The 24482-nt window shown below is 39.4% G+C and overlaps 2 protein-coding genes across 2 annotated transcripts in view; one reads left to right on the forward strand and one right to left on the reverse strand.

Annotated features, from left to right (window-relative positions):
* Window positions 1-24482, forward strand: part of LOC144525395 (beta-galactoside alpha-2,6-sialyltransferase 2-like) — a 47353-nt gene that overhangs the window by 16582 nt on the left and 6289 nt on the right. Inside the window, exons 2-6 of the mRNA XM_078262175.1 lie at window positions 2654-2710; window positions 2797-3904; window positions 12203-12300; window positions 13532-13633; window positions 18127-18301. Of these exons, the coding sequence (XP_078118301.1) occupies window positions 2887-3904; window positions 12203-12300; window positions 13532-13633; window positions 18127-18301 (1393 nt within the window). The 5' untranslated portion in view covers window positions 2654-2710; window positions 2797-2886. The remainder of the gene's footprint in view (window positions 1-2653; window positions 2711-2796; window positions 3905-12202; window positions 12301-13531; window positions 13634-18126; window positions 18302-24482) is intronic.
* Window positions 20218-24482, reverse strand: part of LOC144525396 (vertebrate ancient opsin-like) — a 32704-nt gene continuing 28439 nt past the window's right edge. The window contains exon 4 of the mRNA XM_078262177.1: window positions 20218-24054. Within this exon, the coding sequence (XP_078118303.1) occupies window positions 23839-24054 (216 nt within the window). The 3' untranslated portion in view covers window positions 20218-23838. The remainder of the gene's footprint in view (window positions 24055-24482) is intronic.

A 24482-nucleotide genomic window follows, 5' to 3' on the forward strand; every position in this document is an offset into this window, starting at 1 on the left:
TTTCTACGTCCTTCCTGCTCTCCGAGCATTATCGCAGCTACCTGTTCTCTCCACAAAGAAGCTGGATTAACTCACTTGTTCACTAAAATAGGCAACAAAATATTTGTTGTCATATTTTTCGGTGACGAAATTAACACTGGTTTCAAGCAATAGATTTTGAAAGAAATTTACATCGGCCCGCTGTTCTTATATGCTGACTGAACAGACAGACATGGAGGCTTGCTTGTACTCAATAGTTATGATCAAATGTGTTCAAGGTTAAACTATAACATGTATAAGCAGTGAAGTCTAATAATAAAGGTCACTTGATGAAACGGTTATTTCAGTTAAATATAGTTAAAGTTGTCTACAAATCTACAAAGTACAACATGTACAAAAAAAGACCACAAACCACGCAGCAAACCAATACATTTCTAGCTTTGTGCTCTCAGCCTGAGTAAATGTAGCCCTGTAGAGTTTTTCGTTTTTAATGGTTATAATGTTCAGTTCTTGTTGAAACTGTTTTAAAGAAATGTTGATTCAACTTTGTCATTTCGGAGGATGTAGTTTATGGTGCTCTTGAATTTTATTGCATTATACAGATTTCTCTTTCATGCAGGTCATAAACCACATAATTTTCCTCCTGAGGGCAAATGGCCTGCAAATATTTAACCAATCTCCTTTTCCCAATTACAAAAGCTTCCTCTCTCTTCCTCAATGACATATCTACATTGGATCTTGGTTTTGGCCTGTACAACGTCGATGCTTTATATTTCATCAGGCTCCTTTGTTCATCGCCATCTCCTGCTAACTCCCACTAAGTCATTTAGTCGTCCTTTGCTGCCTGGCAGTGGCTCGTTTCCATGTTTCCCGTTTTGTACTGTGTCTTTGTGTATTCCTCACAAAACTAGCTCTGTCCTCCACCCCCGCCTCTCCATCTGTGCCACACATTTGTTGTTTCACCGCAGTTACTGAAGCACACATCCTGATCGCTGCCAGGTGAGGCAAACTAGCTGCACGCACACACACACACACACACACACACACACACACACACACACACACACACACACACACACACACTGGGCTTATGTTGAGCAGTGGTGCATGTAGATGCCATTTGTTAGTTGACAACATGTCATTGGGCAGCTGTGGGTTTTCCTGCTTGTTTTCTTTGTTTTGTTTTTGTGCGTCAGGCCTTCTGGCCTTCTGTTGTTATTTCCAGATGTTAAATGTCATATTTTTTAACTGAGTGACATTTGGCCCCAGCCTAGTAGACATGTTGAAACTGCTACACAGGGGATTGGGATGCCTGACACCTACCCCACCTGTCAATGACTTGAAAGCCTTAGGCAGAACTGCAAGTTTTGGGAAAGTAGTCAGATTGTTGTCTGTGTTTGTGCAGACACAGACAATTACACGCCTTTGTCTGAGTAATTGCATTAGTTTCTTTCCCGTTATTTTCTTTCTCCCACACTGTGTCTTCTCCCTCTGGCCCAGTTGCTCCCCATTGTTTGACCAGGGTATGTGGATGAGCTTTGGCCTCCTGTGTGGCTGCGGGAGGCCTGGATGTCTGGGTATATGGGGGGGCACAGGGGTGCCTGAGATCACTTCTGCTGCACTCTGCAGGACTCGGCAGCTATAGAGACGGGAAGCTGTAATTAGGACTAGAGGAGGCTTGACACTCAGGAGCTTTTATTCTCCTGCTTTACCCAGCCACTCTCTTTCTCTAGGGATAAAGAAATGCTCCCACATTAAGAGACCAAAACTCATAATTACATGTGGTTGAGAGGATTGTAGTTCCTCTGATGTGAGGCAATTTAATGCTTCATTTATTCACCTTCATTGCTGTGTATTTCAGTGTGTAAGCCATCATTGAACCTAATGTGTTGTACACCAGAGTATTAGAGTAAGTCAGGCTGATAATGGTAGTGCTATTTTTAATGATTGTGTTTTTTTGTACAGCAAAGGAATCATGTTGATGCACATGTGAAATGTTGATGAAGTGTTGATGATTTTGAAGTAGTGTCATAATCGTAGTGCATTTCATTGGAGCACAGGAACAGTGGTTGATACGATGGGGACAGCTAATGGAATGCCAAACAAAATAAAAAACAGATGTTTATCTTTTTATTTAGATAATTCACATCTGTTCAAAAACGGTGAGCTTTACTTGACCAATTTTTGGTTTGAAAAATTCTGGTTTCAAAATATGAAAGCATTTGCTGCTTTTGCTGCCGCCAGGGGGCGATCGAGATGTTTTGGCTTCACTTTTGGGGAGCTGTCATTCATCCATCTTTATATACAGTCTATGGATGTCTGAAGTTCTTCACACTTAACAATTTCCTTGGGCGAAACCCTGGAGTATGTTTGTTTTTTTGTTTGTTTGTTTAAAAAAAGGGGGTTTCTTTAAATGATTCATATTTTGTGGGATCTTTTGTTGTCTGAGTGTTAAGTTCTTGTTGTGCTAAGGATTTAATGAAGGAAGCTGTAAATTTGATTCTAGTGGTCAGAAATAAAATGTCTCCTTTTTTGTTAAGAGTGGAAAGCTGCCAACTTCTTCCCTGCATGAGGTGTTTTCCTGTGGTGTGGCGTCTTCTTTTTCATTCACACACAGCCTCATGTATGCATGTGCACTCTTGACTTCACTAATTTGTACCACTCCTCTTCTCAGGGTCCTGCTATATCCTTGAGGACACATGGTCATGAAGAAATAGAAGTATCAGTTGAGGTGAGTGTCTCAAACTTTTGCTTCACTAGTCCCCATTTTTCTTTTCTCCCCTGAGCAGTTTCATTTTGAGCTTTCGTCTTTTACAGGCCCTCCAGCTGACCTCTGGGCTAAGTCCTGGCCGTGGGGCTTTGTTGTTGGTGGGCCAGCTGAACAGGCGTGTATGTGAGTGAGAGGTAATGAAGTCCAGGATGAGGCAGTGGCGGAGGCTAGTGCTGGTGGGAATGCTGGCCTGGGTTCTCCTCTTCCTAGCCCTCCTCTCTTACTTTCTGGATGCTCGTGTGAATGAACCCCTGACCTCTGTTGGCTCTTTACTCTCCCAGCACCCTGACACCCGTCGCCTAGCTTCTATACAGGCCTCCCATCAACAACATGCCAACCTGGGCTCCCGACCTGAGCTGGTTTCCACCTTAACGACAACCTACCCTGGAGATAAGCCAGAGCCGGAGCCGGAGCCTTCTGCCAGCTCCACGACCCCAGAGCTCAGCCTGGAGGTGAGCCACAGCCCCAACAGTGCTCCCTACGCCATTTATGGTAGCCAGGAGACCAGCCACCAGGATTACCTGGACCCACAGAGCCTGGCTGCCTGGTCCTCCTTTGGTACAGAAAATGTGGGTTCTCACTCGGACCCTTCAGTCCAGAGTCGTGAGAGAACTTCCCAGACAGAGTACCAGAACCACGTCGGCACCACACACTATCACGGTGGGGGGGAAGAAGAAGAAGAAGAAGAAGATGAGAGGGACAACGAAGAAGAGGAACTAGAAAACAGAATAAGGGTTACAGGAGGCAGGAGGCTCGGTGGTGACTCCTCTGATCTGGATGAATATTACTTCTCCAAGTCTGCCTCTGTGGTGCAGAGGTTATGGCGGGGTCGTGTGTCCGCCGGCATGCTGAGTCCTCGGCTGCAGCGCGCCATGAAGGACTACGTTAGTGCCAACAAACACCACGTTTCCTACGAGGGGCATCGCAGTGCCGCCCAGAGTGCTAAGGAGCTGCTGTGTCAAATGAAAGCCCAAGCCCAGCTCAGGACAGTGGACGGGTCGGAGCAGCCCTTCTCTTCACTTGGTTGGGCTCGTCTCGTGCCGTCTCTTCCTCTGAAGCGACTGCACAGGCGGGAGGACCAGAATAGCTTCAAGACCTGTGCAGTGGTCACCTCGGCGGGTGCCATCCTGCGCTCAGGACTGGGCAAAGAGATCGGTGAGTAGAGAGGAAAACAATTCTGAGTATGAGCCACAGGGCTTCTTTTGTTCTTTTGTTAAATGAAAAAAGGTTTGTAGAAAAAGGAGTTTGTATTCTTAAAAGCAAGGTATGGGAAAAAAAAATATATACATTTTTTTTTTTATTGGTACCAAAACTTAATAATGTTAAAGAAAAGGTAATCATACCCAGCCTGACAATTAACAAAAGAAAATGACAAACTTTAACCGGAAATATAAGCTTCATTACACACCACAATAAACCAGTCACTGAAGTTTCCACTCCATACAGAGATGGAAAACAAATCAGCTCTGTATGGATGAACGCGCAGACTTTATTTGGTTCAAGTTTGCACTAAATTTGAATGAAAACTTGACTAGTGTCATTTTGTTTTTACTTACGTGAACTTTTTCATACATACAATAATTAGCATTGTTGGAGGGCGATCCTGAGCTTTTCTTTACTGCAGTAGATAATACTATTGCCAACAGAGAAATAGTTGGTATCATAAATTCTCAAATAATAATTTTTATTTGTGACAGGATATTATTAGAGACCAAAGCCTTAATGTTATTAAGTGTGGGTGTCAGTTTACACTAACAGCAAACATGGCAAATTAACTTGAGATCTTGAATCCGTTTCAAATACAAACACTCCTATCAGGGGGTGTAATTCTTCACTTTAAAGTATTGTTATTTTTAAACTTCTGCAAAAAGTGTAGACTTTCATTAGGAGCATCTTTACATCATAAAATGATACAAAGCATAGCTACATTATAGCTCTACCGGAATAGTACTGGTGTAGTCTATATCCACGACGTTCCACTTCCAGGATTGCTCTGTTGCCGTCGGAAATTCCGCTGGAGTAACCTTCCGTTTTGTTTGTGTTGGAATTTTAAACTCCGGTGGATTTCTGAGGACTATGGTTAACTGCTCCTCAGATCTCTGCAGGGTAAATCCAGACCGCTAGCTAGACTATCTGTCCAATCTGAGTTTTCTGTTGCACGACAACTTTTGAACGTACACATGTTCCACTAAAACAAGTTCCTTCCCGAGGCTATTTTGCAGCGGCACCGCTGCTTTTCCCAGTGCTCAGTGCCAGCCATGACGATTGTGATTGGTTTAAAGAAATGCCAATAAACCAGAGCACGTTTACAGCACAAGCCCAACATAATGAATCAGGTTTACCATACTAGTGAGTAAGCTAACTAATTTAGCTTGATCTGTAATGCTTTGCGCACAGTGGCCCACCAATGCTGCATTATAAAGGTCAACAAATATCTACTTGTATAATATCCACATGTACGGCATTTGCTGATTAACTTGTCAAGCTGATTGTGAGCAGGCTAGAGTGTGTGCCTAGTAGGGTGTATGTCGTTGTGTTTGAATGTGTGTGCTCTTGGTTTACAGACTTTGGCAGCTATTTGGTAAGTGGGGAGAGTGTGAACTCAATGACAGATGGCTCACTAGAAAAAAGCTGAACCCCCTCTGGTAACCGATCAGGCATTCACATCACATATAGCTTCCTTGCATTGCCTTTTGAAATCAGTGTCTCAAAGCAAGCAAGATCTTTAATACTAAGAGCTTTGGCTTTATGAATTATGTTTCTATATTTCCACAATATGTCGATATCCTATCAGTGTTCTATAGACACTAGCCCCAGGTAACACTGTCCCAGAAAGAGAAACGAGCAAACAACTATCACTGAAAGTACAATGCAGACAAGTGTTGCAAACCTACAACTGCACTTGACCCTGTGATAACAGTAGGATTATCTTGTGATGCCGCGTCAGTGAAAACATCAGCGCTGCAGCCTTTCCACACTGATGCCTCCACTCGCTGCAGGAAAAGTTCTTTTGTTGCAAAAGAAATCTGAACTTTATAAGGTCAGATTTATTTATAAAGCTGTAGGTGAATCACAGACTAAAGTTGCATTCAGTAAACCTCCAAGTGAGGTTTGGATTATTGAATATTAAGGTGTTTTTGGTGTATCTGCTTACTGTTTTAGTGCTGGAGGATGAAGAATATTTGACTGCGTGGTATTTCTTATTTTTAGAAGCAAAGAAAAGCGGCAGTTTTCAGCACCAGGCCTTGGACTTAAACTCAGCAGGTGCTTCTAAATCCCCCCCCATGTTTGTTTTTGGTTTCTGTCCAATAATGTGAACCAAATGCACATGCTCATAACCAAAGGAAGTGAATGTGTCTTTTCAGAACCACACATCATTGTTTTCTTTGTTTTGAGCATGCATACCATGCAAAAGTCGTCAAATAAAAAATTGTAATTCATGACCGTTTATTCTCTGAGGGCAAACGCATACATCTTAATGTCAGGGTATTGGTTCAGTGTGTCATCATCATGGTATTCAGTTCTTAAGAAAAGAGATTTTGCGTTGACAGGGGGACTTAATGACTTGACAAATTAGATAAATGTTGTAGAGCTGATTAATTATTAAACAGTGTTGGAAAAGCTTGACTTTGTTACATTAATTCTCATACTCAGCCTCAACTGCAAATCAATCAATCAAACTGCATCAATCCCTCTCCGTCTTCTCACCCTGCTGTCCTTCTCAAAAGGCTGCACTGCATCAATACCTACATTAACCTACATTATGCAGCTGTGAATTGTGACAAATGAATGTGACCATCATACTCATTCATATTTTTTTTTTTTTTTTTTTTGTGTCTGTGCCACTTGTAGGTTGGCTGACATTTAGATTATTGGGTTTCTCTCATTGGCTGCAGCACAGAGTTCATCCTGTGAGAGCTTTGTAACTGAGGTTTTGGTTCAGCTCAGTGTCACGCGTGTGTGATGTGTGGCTGCCATCATGTGGTGAACAGGAAAAACTGCATCCCCAGTGCAACGTAGGATGGATTAAATAACAGGTTACATGTTACATGAATCATTGAAATGCCCTGCAACAAATTTGAAGTTTATAGCGTTTATTGCTTTTGACACTTGAATCAATTTACATACAATTTACATTTTTTAGATCATAGTTTTTGGTAAATATACTGTTAGGATCCTTTAGTCTGTACTGGTGATGCATCAGCCTACCCATCTTTGTTAATGTTGGTTTTTTTGTGCAAAATTGGCTTATGATTTTAGATTGTTTTAATGAAGTAAATATGACTAATTTGTGTTGTTGTCTTTGTAACTGTGATTTACCAAATTTGTGATTGGGTGCCCCCCAGTGGTAGAATTAAACAAAGACACTTGGGTAGAAGTCCTAGCAGATCTGACCTGGGGACACTGGGATATAAAGGGTTTAGTTGCAACGCATAGATTTAACTGACTTTCACTGGGATTGTGTCCTTTTTTCTACAAACAAAGTGATGCCATCAGAGGAATTTAATTTATAAATGCACACATCTTGCAGTCTCTACCCACCTTTAAAACCTTCCTCAAAACCCACCTATTCTGAAAGGCCTACCCCACCCTCCATCCCATGACTCCACTCTTCATCAAAATCATGGATAGATTGCTAGATCTCAATCTTTTAAATATGTTGGTTTTAATTTAATTATATTTGCCTTTTAACTGTATTTTTGCTTGTTTTAACTGTAAGGTGTCCTTGAGTGCTATGAAAGGCGCCCATAAATAAAATATGATGATGATGATATTATTTTTACCTCCTGTATGTGACAACACAGTATTGTGGCGCTGCTCTGCCTTTTAGTCTTTATATTCTGATTGAATGAAGACAGAAAATGTAATACCCTTGACACCAGAGTCTTAACAGCTTAACTAACCCTAACCCTTTTTAGCTACTACACTCCAAGACTGCACAAGAAAACCCTGCCCAGCTACATATGCACACTCTGACATTTTAATAAATCAACTGAAGACATACTTTTTCAGGCAGGCATTTAGTTAATGTTTGTTTTAATCTTTTCTGCTACCACTTTTACAACTTTTATTTTACATCTTCAACAACAGCCAGCATATGCCTGCTGGGTTCTCAGGCACACAATGGCTAAACAGGTTAGTAATGTAATTGAAACAATTAATTAATTAAAGTCATCTCAGTTAATAACTTAACACAAAGCTAATTCAAGGTTGCCAGCACAGTGGAAACATGGTAAAGTAATAAATGGAGCCATTATTGATACCAGAATAGTGCATTATAATATTTTATTATAATTTATAATATATTAAAACATTTCATTTACTGCCACACATCCAGCAGCCTGCTTATGACATTATTTGCCTCTTCTGATTTTATTTGTCAGGCATGGATGTTGACATTCACACTTTTAGACATAAAAAGACCCCTTACTTGAAGTACATATATCATAACTGCAGAATCAGCTACACAGGAGCAGTTATATTAACTTGTGTCAGCTGTACAAGAGGTCTAACAATCAACATATCTATATTTGAGTTTACAAAGCAACATGATTCATCTAACAGGTCCCAAAGAGCCAGAATAAACTCAGTCACAGTCAATCTCAAACTGTGAAATTCATTGATCATCTGATAAGGGCAATGTAAAGGTCGTGACACACTAACCCGATTTTCAGCCGTTGGACAGTCTGGCGAGGTCAGTGACTTGAGTCTGTTTGGTGTGTTCTGTGCCGTCGTCCGTTGGGGGGGCCGTCGGCCTTCATTTTGGCGAATTTGACATGTTGAATCGGAAGGTGGGCACGGCTGGCAGTCGGACTCAAATGACCAATCTGATTGGTGGAGTGCTAACCCGGAAACGAAGAGCGGGATGAGCGTGACTAGAGTCTCTCAAAATCTGACAAAAATCTTTTAAACTGACCTTTGTCGGATCTGAAATGAAGACAGATTCAGCAACTGCATGGCCTATTTCTCGCTTAAAATGTTTTCAGAAACACGTTTTGGTGAACTATTTTAGTAAAATATGAGATTGTATTCTGAACAAGCCGCCATGACAGTCTGGCTTTGAATTTCTGGAGAAAACAAACCCACGTGACGCGTTCGTCCAATCAGCTGCCGGTTTTCATTTTTGGGCGACAATACAGATTAGCGCCGCCTGCTGTTATGGAGACGTATTACGTCTCGTTGCTTTGGTGTATGAATAATAGTGTTGCAATACTTTAGTTTAATCACTGTATATGTCACAAGCTTCACATGCTTTATGGTAGATCTGTTTACAGTAAAAAAAAAAAGCCAAGGTTTACTTTTAACTATTAATACTACTGTTAATATTAATGGTCAACGCATCTGGTTCGGCAAAGTGCTGCAAATGCGGAAGTGCCTTAAACCTGTTTATATTATATTTGAATTCCAGCGTGGGGGCGACACGTGCGGTGAGGAGGTCAGTTTCTGGAGAAGTCTATGAGAAAGAGACCCACTTATCACTTGATTTATTACCTCAGTAAACATTTTCATAATGAGTTTATGGTCTCAATCACTAGTTTTAAGTCTTCTGCAACACAGAATGATGTTCATTTTTTGAATTATGGTAAAATCGGCGATAAAGCAGGGGGTGTTTTAGGGCGTGGCTATGATGTGATTGCCAATGAAAGTGTGTAACGTAACGTGGCTCCTCCCTCACTTTTTCCTCTCGTCTAAAATCGTCACATCCGCAACCAGGATGGCTGCACCCATAACGGCAAACTCGACTACTCATAGCAGATCTCCACAAACCAACGGGTGACGTCACACATGCTCTCTCCATTAATATTAACAGTCTATGGATTGTACACATACTTAAAGAGGACATATCAATTCACTATTTAAGTTCTTGTGTACATTTGGGTATCTGGAGTGCCTACCAACTGTGAAATAAGAACAACCCATTCATTTTTGGGGGGTGCCTTGATGCGTTGAAATCGCTGAAGTTGTGGAAGTCGTGGAATTACAACTTCCGTGTCCGTAACATGATGCCATGGGGCCCAAAAAGACGTTTCCCCATATACTTACATGACGAAAGAGACGTCTGTAAAGAGACGGGCGCTATAACGGAGCGTTTCAGACAGGGTGAATACAGGTATATTCAGAGAGACTGTACGAGTATTATTTGTACATAAAAGCATGCAAGTTTGTAGTAGAAACCCAAAATACAAGTATTAACCTGAAAATGAGCATGTCTTCTTCAATAAACTTTTACTTCAGTATATTGCAAGATGATATTGCTACTAAATGCTGCTAAACAAATTGAAGAATATTTCTATATTATATCAAACTCCTTCTCACATCTACCTTTTGTGTAAAAACTATTTAAATTCATCCTGAACTTAAGGCATTTCTTCTTGAAAAAGATATTCTGATATCAACTATACTGCTCATACCATTGTACTAATTTGCTTGTTACTAAGTTGTAATGATTTTTTCTAAAATAAATAAAAGAAATGCAAAGTGGGTTTTGACTCATGAGAAATTGTAGACCTAGACATAGGACAATAATTGCAAAAACAAGGTGAGGGTTGAATATCGATTCTGGTCAGGTTGAGGTTAATCTAGACCAGTTTTATACCTCGGGGTTATGGAATTATGATTTAAGAGAGTTGGTTGTTTTTTTTGGTTTTTTTTACTATTGATATTTTGGTATATTTTTTGAATTGGGTATGTTTTTTTAAATTTCTCTGGAAGTACTTGATAGTTTTAAACCTCTAGGGCTTCTCGGAGAAGGAATCAAATGATCTTTTGATGAAACTGCTCACCACTCTGCTGCCTGTAATGGGGGTCATGAGAAAGAAATCACTTTATTTTAAGGGGTCCCAGTTGGACAAGCTGGAGAATCACTGGCTACGAGAAAAAAATATCCATAGAAATGATTTGTCATGAACTCAATTCAGGGGAAGGGTACTCTGTGGTATGTTACATAATTGATGTCAATCAAGCAGTCTTAGTGAGTTTCCTAACACAAAGATACTTACAGTATTATTACTAGGCGTTTTGTTTATTCTGTGAAAGTAGTAGCAGCACTATAACACAAACTATTCTTTAATAAGAACCACAAGTATATGTAGTTGGATAGTCAGCTGATAAAAATATACTATAGGCAAAGGCACGTTTATTGATATAGGCTAGTACAATTCATACACAATTCAATTTCAAAGTTCTTTACATTAATTTCACCTTAGTGATGAAAACATCACCATCAAAAACAAATAACTGAAACACTACAAACTAGACAATTATATATTTTTATATATATGTGTGTGTAATTACAGTAATGAAAAATAATTGTTTTAACTGCAAGTAAAAAATAAATAAATCATGAAAAAATGGATAATAAAATAAAAATGGAGATAAGAAATCTCACAAAATATTCTTCAGTCTGAAGATTGTGTGAAACATTACTAATGTAAGTTTCAGTAAAACTAACCTCAGATGAGTGGACAAAGAACGATCCCTGCTTCAGGAAAACCTTCTTGAAAAGCCATCAATCTGGTGCGGCTCCGTAGGAAACGGATATGTTTACAGTATTCTATTGGAGCAGGAGGGCAGACTCAATGTCAAACTAGCCAACAGGTTTTGAGTGTTTGCAGTAGGTCGTTTGTTGTGAATGCCAATCGGTGTTGTAACAGTCGACTGGCGGGAGTGATAAAAGAGTATTAGATCAAAAGCTGGAGGATCATACATTCTGGTGTCAGATGACTGACGGATCGATCAATAAACAAGTTTCTAATTATTACTATAACTGTCCATCAAGCTGAGGATTTCATGTTGGTGTGTGAACTGTGAAGGATGAACAAAACAAACAAAAATATGGACATAGCATTAAAGATGAAACTGTAATGTTTTCTTTATTAGTGGTGGCTCATCAGTTACAGGAGCTAACCACTAGAGAGCACTTTGGTTATGTCTGTGAGCCTGACAGACATCGTTGTTAACGGTCAATGTGATTATAATTTACATCACTGCAGTCAGCGGCGCGTTGTCTCTATAATTACTTCTGCCACCAAGACTTTGATGATCTGTCTGACTACAAAAAGCATTAATCAAACTACCATTGGAAGTCATTCAAATGCAAACGACTGTTGCCATTTAATGTAGTTTTTCTTTTTGAAGTACCCCTTCAAAATAAAAGACTAAGCAGCAATTCTAAACTCACTTGTGACTACATCAAAACCTTGATGTTCTGCCTCGCTGATATCAAGCCAGATTTAAAATTGCTGTATTTTTTTCTCAGTTTGTCCTAGTTTGCATTCATCTGAACAACTCCAGGGCTGGGTGTCAAACCTCAAACACCAAACATATATTGCCTGATATTTTGATATAAGTATTTAGTTTTTCTATGTTCTGTGTTTTTACACAATAACATGTATACCTCAAGGTCAGTTAATTACCTGCTTCAAGTGATATGGTCTGTGGTTTTTCTTTTAGATACTCATGATGCAGTTTTACGATTCAACGCTGCACCTACAGAGGGATATGAGAGAGACGTGGGCAACAAAACCACCATCCGTATCATCAACTCACAGGTGAGCGAGAGTCTAGCATGCATGGTGCATATAAATTAATAATTGATAGATGTATACCTCAGAGCTGTGTCGCTGAAACACTTGTAAAACGTGGAGTGGCAAAAGTTAGAAGTATAAATGATTTATGACTTCAGTCCACTTATTTCTTGACCTACAATTACAAACATAATTGTGGCACTGGAAACGGTGGCACTGGAAGACAATCCTCTCCAAAGTAGGCGAAATGTTCTCCTGTTTTAACAACGCATTAAACTAAAGAAAAGTCTCATCTGTCAGCCTGAACCTGAACGATCCCTGTGTTGTTCAATTCATTCTGCTCTAATCAATATTTTTATTTTTACAATGGATGAAATGACTGTCATGTGAAAGGTGTCGCTTGTAGTGGCTCAGTGGTTAGCACTATTGCCTCTCAGCAAATAGACACTGCTGAGTGCTGAGTTTGCATGTTCTTCCCCTGGGTGCTCCGGTTTCTCCCACCACCAAAAATATGAATGTTAGCTAAGTACTCCCGTCAGTGCCCTCCTGGCAAAAAGAACTGGACCCTGGGCGCTGCGGATGTCATACCCTTTACAAAATAAGATGGGTTTAATGCAGCGGACATATTTCGTTTCTATGTATATAAGTGCTTAGAAATGAAAATAAAGGCACCTTTAACCTTCGACAAACCTGGGAATATTTATCACCCGATTCTACAGTTCTCCTCAGCTCTGGAATAAGGGGGAAACCGCTAGGCTGGCTCTGTACAAAGGTAACAAAGTATGTGTACCAGCAGCTCTAAAGCTTGATATTTAAAATGTTATATCTCTTGGTCACCGCTGGTTGCCTGGCAACCTTGCAATGATGACGAGACTGTAGAAGTTATTGTGCCGGCCCAAGAAAGAGTCTAATACATAACTGCACATGAAATAACATGTTTTTAATTTATGGGCACTTTTCAAAGCAAAGTTAGAGCAGACTTGTTGTTTTTACACTTCAGTTTTGTACAGATTGATCAAACTAAATTGAATGTGTTTGTCGATGACAGCTTTTGTTACATCTGGATAGAGCCAGGCTAGCTGTTTCCTGTTTCCAGTCTTGAAGCTAAGCTAACTGTCGAATAAGCATATATTTTCCAAAATGTTGAACTATTATTTTAGGAGATTTGGGCTTCGATGTTGATTTAGTTTGGTTACAATAATTGTTAATACACTGTTTGGCTTAATTTAACAACGATACATATTTCCCTCTACAGATTTTGGCCAATCCTAAACATCGATTCAACACAAGCTCAATCTACAAGAATGTGACTCTGGTGGCCTGGGATCCTGCACCTTACACTGTCAACTTACACAAGGTATGTTTTATTTGTATCAAATGAGCCTGTTGCTCACACAAAACATAACCAGTTCATTAAGTTCCCAGCTCAGTTCATTCAGTCAAGTAGGACAATGCATAAGTTTGTCACTCCACCACAGTCGCGCTGCGGAGGAGGGTCTGGCTAGGCCACACAGCATTCCAGGATGGGAGAAAAACGTGCTCTGGTTTATTGGTATTTCTTTAAACCAATCACAATCGTCTTGGGCGGCGCTAAGCGCAACAGAAAATTTAGATTCAACAGCTTGTTTAGCTAGCTGTCTGGATTTACCCTGCAGAGATCTGAGGAGCAGTTAACCATAGTCCTCAGAAATCCACTGGAGTTTAAAATTCTAACACAAAGAAAGCGGAGGGTAACGGACATCCGGCCGAAAGGAGGGACATCCAGTGGAATTTCCGGCTGCACCTGAACAATCCCAGAAATGAAACATCGTCGATATAGACTATTTCAACTACACAAAGTGCTCATGAAATCTGCAGCTGACCCTCCTCTCCTCCCCACCCCCCTTCTCGCTCATATCCGCTGCTTGCTCTTATCTACCTAACCTTCACCTTCCCTTGACATTGCTCTGATTCATGTTGGCACAGGTTCAAAACATGTTTTTATTGTGACTCTTTTTCATTCTTTTCTCCCCCTCTCTTCTCCCCTTCTTCATGCTACCTTATAATTGTTATTTAAGTGAATGGTCAATCATTTCCAAGACTTCTGCGAGGACTGAAGCTTTTTTTTTCTGCAGCTGCAGTACCTGTTCGGAGAGAGCTAAAAGGAATAAAAGAGAAAATATTTTTTTCCCCCCAGAGGACAATATTTCATTAAGGAAATAGATTAATAATAATACTAAACAAACAAATAGAAAAGAATAAATTGACAAGATGTGTCCATATTGAGCCTGTTATTAGGCGAAAGCAGCAGCAGAGCGTGAAGAAAATTAATTTCCCCTTGAGGGACTAATAAAGGTTTTCTTTCTTTCATGCACCCAACATTAGTTCTCTTGCCTTATGTAACGTTAAAGGCTACTCAAATAGAAATGTATAGAAAATAAATGGGTGGTATCACACAGCCTTGTTCTGCCTACATATAAATAGAAACCTTTTCCCCAAGTAATATGATTTTTTTTTTCTCTTTTTTTGGCCTAAACAAATCTAAAGCCTGTTCTTTGCCACAGGAGCGTCGATTGACGCGGGTCAAATGAGGCACATCCATTATTACTTTCAGTGCGTTTGAGCCTTTATTAGTTTTACTTTGGCCATTTACATTTTTTATAAACGAATAATTGAACGACTTGCCCTTCTAAATGAACAGTGACACATTTTCAGGCTTTAACTATTAGTTCTATCTGGAACTAATGGAACTTGGAACAGGGGTCGTTATGTGCAGCATTGTCATCTCATTTACGAAATATTTTACAGGCGTATTACAATTACAATGCAATGCTGCAAGGAGTGGGAGCTCTTGTTTTGAAGCCCAGTACTGAAACACCTAGTTTAAGAATTAACACAAAAAGGTTGAGCAGTTAGTGTGTTACTGCTCTTTTAAATTTTAAACTTTGACTCATGTTAGGACTCTGGACTAGAAAGGTGGAGGCTGGGGTGGTGGTAAGTTGTGCTTCTGGGGCATACACTTGTGTTCCAATTAAAGCTGAAGCAATTCATTGATGAATCAAATAGTTGATTGACAGAAAATTAGCAGCACAATTTTTGGTAATACATTAATTGTACTTTTTCAAGCAAAAATGAGCTTTTGTTTGTTTTCTGTGATAGTAATCTGAATGATAGTAAACTGTTGCTCAGATAAAACGAACAATATGTTTTTGAATACGTCGACTTGCACTTTGGGAAATTGTAATGGCCAAATTTCTTTCTTCTATTTTTCTGATATTTTATAGACTTAACAATTTAGTTTTTTTATATGAGAAAAGTTTGCCTTTTAGTAAACATACTTCACCTAAACAATTAATCACAGTAGACTGTAGAGTGCACTATGTATTGTGTGTAATTGGTGCGTCATTTAAAGGAGGTCAAACTGTTGGGAATTAGGAAGGTACAGATTAAATTATTGCCAATTTATCAACGATGTTTTATCAATATAAATAAAGTTATGAATATGTGTATTCATTCTTTTCGACCTCCAGCCATCTTTTCTCATGGAGGTGTGACTTTTAGGCTTTTACAGTTGCATGGAGGCCACATTCTTTGTTTGAAAAGGGCACTCAGGCTGCTTGTGGAACATGGGGTTTCCTTTGTTTCAGAGGTCACATGCTCTGAGATCTTTGTTTAAAAGATAGTGTTTAACCACACTGCTCGGTTCCCAACACAAAGTAATTCATAACTATGGATCTATGGAAAAGCCCAGTATTTCAGCAGGCTCTCTTTGCTTTATGAAAACAACAAATGGTAGACAATGATCTAATGTTCATTTTGTCTCTACTGGGAAATTAGAGATGGTACAATTTATTAAAGAAATGCACAGTATTATGAATAGTATGAAAATGATAAATTATATGATGATGGGTTTCTGCCTTGAATGGTTGTAGTAGTACAAGTAGTGTATTACAACAGACATATACATACAGCCGGTATGCATGCAGTGTACGTCTGTTCTCTTGTAGTTGCCTCTGTACACTTATCTTTCCATTTCCTTGCCTCCGTTGAAGAGATGCACGCACGCGTGCGCTAAGACATGATGACATTTTTATCTTCAGTATGCACAGTGACATTGTCAGCATGCAATGTAGATATGCAATGCACTCCAAAGCAGCACAACTGTGCAGAGGCTGTTTGGAAATGTAAACACTGTAAGCTCATCTTAGAAACTCCAGCATGTCAATATCCACATCATGTCTCTTCGACTATCATTTTATAATGCTTTCTCCCTCACACAGCTGTATAACATTAAAACATCCAATTATACCAGGAGTATATGTTTACCCCAAAAGCAACAGGCCATTCTTATTCTCATTTTTTCTCGTTGCCTTGGAAAAACAACAAATGGTAGACAATATGTGGTCCTTAAAAGGTCCTTCAGAAATCTTTACACAATTAAATTTAACAATTGTACTGTACTGAATACGTACGAGTTAGAATAGAATAAAATCAACTTGATTATCCATTATGACAGAAAATATGTATTTTTATTCAATGCATACAATGTACATATATCTACATTATCTTTAGGGGTAACAAAAACGACATGTGAATGATGTATTAAAACATCAGCACACTAACTGTGAAAGAATACACAAATTAAATCACATATACATGTAGTACAAAGCCACAGCTACTGTATGACCACACAGCATGACAAAGCATAAAATGGCAGTCTGTTATTTTCCTTCAGAAGTCATTGAAGTACAACCTCAACATATTTTTTTACATTCAGTGGCCATAACAGCATTGATATTTGCAAAAAAGAACATTCTCCATTACAGTTGTAAAAAAGTGTGAGATACAGTTCAAAAGGTTGACTGTAATTTAGAAACCAGCATGAAGCTCTGATAAAAGCATGCTCTGTCCATCTGGAAAGATCTGTATTGCATCACAAGTAGGGCTGCAACTAACGATTAGTTTCACTGTTGATTAATCCGACGATTATTTTCTCGATTAAGCGATTAGTTGTTTGGTCTATAGAATTTCAGAAAATGTCAGACCAGTGTTTTCCGAAGCCCAAGAGCCCATTTTCTCTCAGCAAGCAATATAAGCACATCATTATACTACTTTGTATTTACATGTAGGCCTACATCCATGTACCTTCATTAACACATACTTCCACCCTAAAAGACCCTAAAGATTACCTCTGGACACATGTTTCAAGACCTATGAAACTATTGCGCTTTGAATAATAATTTGTGTCAGATATGGTCTTTCCAAAAAAAAAAAAAAAAAAATCAGTTACTTAGTTAAAAGTTCTTAAAATTACATGTACTCCTTATCCCTCATTGTAAAACCCAAAGCTATGATATGCAAATATTTTCCAGTCTTAAGAGTTTAATTGCTGGACAAAAGATGTCTCCTACTTCACTTAAACATTGATTGTATGTTCAGGCTTTGATCTCAGATTTAAAGTGAGCACAGAGAAACTTTCCCTCTTCAGCAAATAAATATGGAAACAGTCTTTGCACATACTGTACATCATTCTGCACAGTGAAGCTCAAACATTCAAGTGAAGGAACGTAAGAAAAAACACATTTGAGTGGAAGGGGAACATTGACTCTCTGCACACATGGTCCGCCTTTGTGCTTACTTAATTACTTTCTCTGTGGCAATGCATCATTGCCTGTTGGAGGTGATTTGGAGGGGGACTGAAATCCTGGCACTTCATAATTGCCATATTGATTTCATTTTGCCTTTTTAAACCATACAAAATATGTTTATTCACCAAAGTGGAGAAGAGGGAAATTAAACTCAGAAACCAGTAGAAAGTCAAGACAATGTTTTCCTGTAACTGAGGTGTTTGTCCATCTCTTTCTTCATCAGTGGTACGCCAGTCCGGACTACAACCTGTTTGGTCCGTACACGGAGCACCGCAAGCTCCATCCCGGCCAGCCCTTCTACATCCTTCACCCGAGCTATGTGTGGCGACTCTGGGATGTGATACAGGGCAACACTCAGGAGAATATCCAGCCCAATCCTCCCTCCTCTGGCTTCATAGGTAAGTGCATACACGCACATGGATACATACAGCCGTTATGCATGCCGTGTAAGCCTGTTCTCTTCTCTCTGTACACTTATCTTTCCATTTCCTTGCCTGTTTCTGAAGCAGATATAGACACAAGCATAACACACACACAGACACACACACATGCTAAGACATGAAGACATTTTTATATTCAGTATGCACAGTGACATTATCAGCATGCAGCGCCGCTATGCAATGCACTCTAAGGCAGCACATCTGTGCAGGGGTTGGCGGAAATGTAAACACTGTAATCTCATTTTAAAAACTCTCCAGCATGTCAATACCATAGACAGTTAAAGAAATGGACAAAGCCACGCCGTAGACATCCACTGAGTCCAGTGAAGTCTATTAGAAGCACTTTTCACTGAGCTTGCCGACGTAGATGTGACGTGAGCAACCTGTCTGAAAGTTGTAAGTCTTCTGGTAGCTGTGCCAAGAGAAATCTCAATCATTCCCAATCTTGCAGAGACGGAGAGCGTAGGTATATATAAGGAGATAACATAGGCACAGGCTAATTATTGCTAACTAAAATGCTAGTTAACATTAGTAATTAAACTTAAACAGCTAATGTAAGTCGAAACTGCCTGTGAGCTTCTCCTGTACTGTACGGTAATTTGTCTATTATGCGACAGAAAGTCGCGTGGTTATGACACAACCTATTTTTACAAAAATGCCTGCTACGGAGCCATAACGTGAGATACAAGGTAATGGAGCCATTTATACATTGTCTTGTTTCTTTAGAAATAAACAATGGACAAATAGAGTCTTTAAACGCTTCAAATGTAAAGACATTTTTATGTGTGCCATTGTAAAGACCTGTGACCGTTGTAGCGGGCTAACTCATTCTATTTCTATGGTCAATACACAGTGCTGAGCGCCATTTTCTTTTGAACTAGTCAAATTACCACAACAAATGGTTCAATGTCCGTTCTGCTCTCATTCTATTTCTATGGGTTGCAACTATGCTGTTTAAAGTTATATTCTGTAGAAATTTTACAATATAGCTAGCACAATGAGCTTCTTTCATTTATCACAGCAATGTAGCTACAAATATCACATATCTGTCATTGAAATGCAGCAAGAGATAAAAACCTAGAAGCTAGATTTGATTTGTCTTTGACTAATGGTCTCTGTGGTTCAGATAATGTTTAGGCAAAAGTATCAAACAGCAATAAGAGTCTACAGTCATGCTAGCAGCTTTGTGAGGCTCACAATGACAATGCTTATATGCTGGTGTTTAGCAGGTATACCATTTACAGTGTTCCCCATCTTAGTTTAGTGTGTTAGCATGCTAACATGTGCTCATTAACATTAATTTCGGCCATTTAGGGTCCACAGAAATAAGTTGGAAACACAACATTAACATAATCACCTTTTTCGTTATTTACACGTCCAGCAGTTACTAAGCAACATTTATTTAGAGTTGTGTTAAGTCCAATATTCACTCTTTTTTTAGCTCTGTTTTTGACATCTACCATCACCTGAGGGACTATCTGGCTTTTTATCTGCTAAATGCTCCACTATATTCAGCTAGTCTCTGTGTGTCTGCTGTTTGGTGCTGAGCAGGTGTATAGTAAATTTTCAGACCTTTTTTTTCACTGAAAACCGCTGCCTGCTGTGGACAAAAACAAGATTAGGACAGCGGTGAGAATAAACCACATCAATAATAAAGTTGTGGGCCAGACAACTAAACAATGAGCTGAAACTCTCTACAAAGCTTCATGAAATTGAGAAGAGCTGCAGATTTAGATAATTCTTTGGTTTATCACTACAAGTGTCCCCTTTGACAAGTCTACAAGTGTCCCCTTTAGTTTTTCAGAGACTCAAAACCGTTAAAAGGTTTGAAAGTGGCTATTTGACAGAAAAACGCACCAAAAAATTACTTCCTCACAAAAAATGTATTTATTATTGAGAGCATATCATTATGCAGTCATAATCTACTGGTCAACAGTCTTTTAAGCAAAGCATAACAAATAAAGCATTGAAACAGAATAAAAACGGAACTAAAAACAATCAAACAAGACAACATGTTTCCACACAAGCACAGTTTAACTACACAGGAGACACTTTGATCTGTTGTTGGAGACATGTCCATTATTTGAGACTTGGTAATAGTAATTTGTTTCTATTTCAACCATCGCTGAGTTATAACGGAGTGCAAATGGGCCTGTGTTTTCTTCCAAACACTCACATTACATTTCACTACATTTATTTGGCAGGTGCTTTTGTACAAAGCAACTTAAATTTTAAGTGTGTTCAACCTTCAAAGGAACAACAGCTAGATTTTCCCAGAAAGTAGTATGTGCAGTGCATGGGGCATCAATTTCTCCTACTCGAAGGCCATGGCTAGTAATTGCTTTTTTGAAGAAATACAGTCATTATGGCTCAGATACGGAGAAGATGCACTGCAATTTTCTAGTACAGATGTCATTTTTTTACGATAGTACTTATCACAAAATCATCATCACAGAAAAGACAGATTGGTGTGGCACATTTAAGCTGTTGATAATTAAAAAATCTATTGACAGTAATGTGGCACATTGGAGCCTAACATGTCATTTTTTAGAAAATTCAATTTTTCAGTCAAAGTTTTGTTTTCATATAATTCTCACAAGAACCTCGAGCCTCTTTATTTGCAATGTAAATTTACACATATGAGGAATGTATCCTCTGCATTAAACCCATCAACAACTTAACAAATTAGGAGCACTGCGCACCCACAGTCTGGTACCCGGGGATCAACTCCAGTTGTAATGTTGCCAATGTCAAGGGCAATGGCAGAAATTACCTACCATGCATGTCTTTATGGTGGGAGGAAACCTACGCGAACACAGGGAGAACTCCACACAGAAAGGCCCTGTCGGATCAACCAGTACTCAGCAGTGTCTACTTGCTGTGGGGCAGCAGTGCTAACCACCGAGCCACCGTACAGCAACACAATGATTCTCTTCCACAGCAATGATATTTATTAATAATCATTAAAACCTACAAAACAATGACTACCTGTCACTTAGGGTTACTGTCTAACTCAAATCAGCTTCCAGACAGGCTTAAGTCATATTGTCAGAATACTCATGTTGCAGGGCCTCATTACTACCGTGCAGTGAGAAGATCAGAGCGAAGCAACTGCATCTTGAGAAAGTCTGTATCAAACGCACGTGGTATCTGCTTCACGTTTCACTCAGGGCCATTCAATTTTAGCAGTCTTTTCCAATCCCTGATGTTGCATCCTATTTGTCTGTTGAGAGACCCTATACACCACATGTCAACATTCATTAGAGGGGTGTGGTATGGATTCCTATCAGTGATCACATATGGGTCTTCTTGGCACACCATTACTCTTACTGGCCATACTGTACAGTATTGCACACTGGCTTCACCCCTCATGGTGTGGGAAACTAAAAGCAAGTGAAATAGGAGCCATTTGGCATCCCATATCCCCTTCCTTGTGCTTCCCTTCTTTTAACCGGTTGTAGCCGTAATCGCCATCGGTGTCTTGCAGGACAAAAGCTCCATGACGGAAACCTACCATGGTCTCCACTCTCTAGCTGTGTTCGAAACCGTTCCCTCATTCACTCACTCACTATTCCCTCTATAGTGTTTATTAAATAGTGAACTATATAGGGAACGACCAAACAAGACTTCGGACACTCACTGAAAACACATTATTGCGTGACTTGGGTCAGGAGACGCACCCGTTATTTGTGTGACGGAGGCAGGCGCGCCCAGCATCATGTCAACAAACCAAAACAAAAATACTTCTAATACGTGCCTGAAACAAACCGAGCACCCAGGAGGAAAGTAAAGTGTTGTGTGCATATATGTTACATTTCCTCTGTTTAGAAACGAGAGCCCGCTCCATTTTTCCTTTTCAGTTTTTGCAGGTGCTTCTGCTTCTTATTCTCCTCCGGGAAAACACGACCACATTGCATTGTGGTATACAGGAGTAAAATGTAGGGTACATTGTATGTACACTCAAATTAGCTGTGCATTGTGGGTATGTTATAGCGGACTATATAGTGAGTGAAATTGACTGCTGAGAATTCGAACACCACTACAAAATGGCAAACACACTATATAGTGCACTATTTCCGTGATAGGGAACGGTTTTGAACACAGCTTCTTTGTCACTAGTGAGACCACAAGTGTGACCAGACACTCCTAGAGAGGGTGGAGCTCTTTAATTGAATACAGGTATAAGTAACTCTCCAAATGTCTCGCCATGATTTCTGATCAATTTAGAATTTAATGTACAAAGAAACTTGCAACAATATCATGCAATAACCCAAAGCAATTATATCAAAAGAGATCACTATCACAGAAATACAAATAAATAACATAAACCCCATGAAGAACAAAATTATACAATTTTAAATATATACAGGTTAAAAGGCAAATCTTTGTGTGAGAATTTTTAGGATTCTGCAACATTTGCAGTCGGAGCACAGCAGAGGCTGGAGTAAAGACGAGGAAAAGACGGCAGTTACATGATGATGATTACATCCATCCACTGAAGAGTCTCATTGAAGGAGCACGATTATTGACATTTACAGCAGCACAATGACAAACGACAATCAAAAGAGAACAGGCACTATGTTTTTGTTTTGTAGAAAAGATGGTTGAAGAAAAAAAAACTATTTTTTAAGTGTGCGTGCACCTGGGTTTTGAAAATCTTTGTTAACAAGAGTTTTTGACAAACAACAAAATTCTTCACTTATGTGTAATGTATTTTCACCCTGATTCCTGTGTAATAAAGAGAAAATGTACTTCATAGAGGATAAAATTGACAGGTGAGTTTATAAAAATCATGTACATCTATTAAACCTTTTAATATCAACTATTACGATTTGTAATTAATCAAACAGAATATTGAAAAGATAAATAGACCTATAAACAAGGGTAAAGTACTCCATATGGCAAACATTAGAGTATAATTTTGTTTGAATTAAGAGTATTGTTGTTTTTGTCTTTAGTTCCAATTAAGGGAAATCCCAATGCTATAACACATAAATAACATTAACAACATTAACTGTTTCAACATTACAATTCCACTGTGCACAAAGCAAGAACCATAAAGAAATTACCTAAACCCTTCAAACACCTTTTCTTTGACTGCGAGCCAGGCCGTATCACCCAACATCAGGGCCCGACCTTTACATTGTGGCTAAATTGGTGCAAAATCTTGTGGAAAGCTTTCTCGGAAAACTGGAGGCTGTTATAGCAGCATACCATGTTCTTGGTTTAGGAATGAGATGTTCAACAATCGCAAACAATACTGTAGGTTTAATATTCAGGTGTCTGCATACCTTTGACCATATAGTGTCTCCAGACATTTAGTACTAGTGTCTAGTACATAACAAAGTAGTCACTAACTCTAGGACAAACACAAGCTCACACATAAAGTACATATACTTTCTAAATGCATCATGATTTAGTTCAAATCCACGGCAGTTCACGTAAGTGTGGCTGTCGAGCTGAGTTAATGCCTCATCGTTAAGGAATATTCAGACTCAGGTTGTGACCTCGGGGGGGGTTGTGTGCTTGGTGGCCGAGGTTCTGCCACACTGGTTGAGAGCATCAGTGGAGATGTGGGTGGTGCAGGCCACCGTGTTGCTGTAGACTCTGCGCTTCAGCTGGATCACCGTAGTCTTGGAGGGCATCGAGATGTTGCGGTTCTCTGCTGACCAGTGATCACATTGGAACAGAATCAGTAAACACCTGTAGAACTGAGAAAGAGATGGAAAGACAGATAATGTGAACACAACTTAAACGGAGAGTTCTTGGAATCATCAGAGAATCGTTGGCCTTGGTTCCATGCTCTTAGAGAGATTCCGAGTACAGGTCTGTTCAGAGTTTGAGTAGGCAGAAATCATGCCTTAGTGCACTTTCATGTCCTCACTACTCACAGTCTATTGTTAGTGCCACTTAAAGGGCAAAATGGTCCCTTAATGTCCTGTTGGACTGATAAAGTAAGTGGTCCAGTTAGTTTGACCTTTATTCAACACAGTAGTTGGAAACGTCTGAGAACTGCTGTCTGAAATATAGGTATTTGCTCTGTGTTTCCTGAATATTGCGAGGGACTGAGTCATGGTGCTGTCTTTTTTTCTTTCTCTTTTGTCATTCTTTTGCTTCTGAATAAATACATTTGTACAAC

Source organism: Sander vitreus, chromosome 11 (genome assembly GCF_031162955.1).
Source record: "Sander vitreus isolate 19-12246 chromosome 11, sanVit1, whole genome shotgun sequence".
NCBI lineage: Eukaryota > Metazoa > Chordata > Actinopteri > Perciformes > Percidae > Sander > Sander vitreus.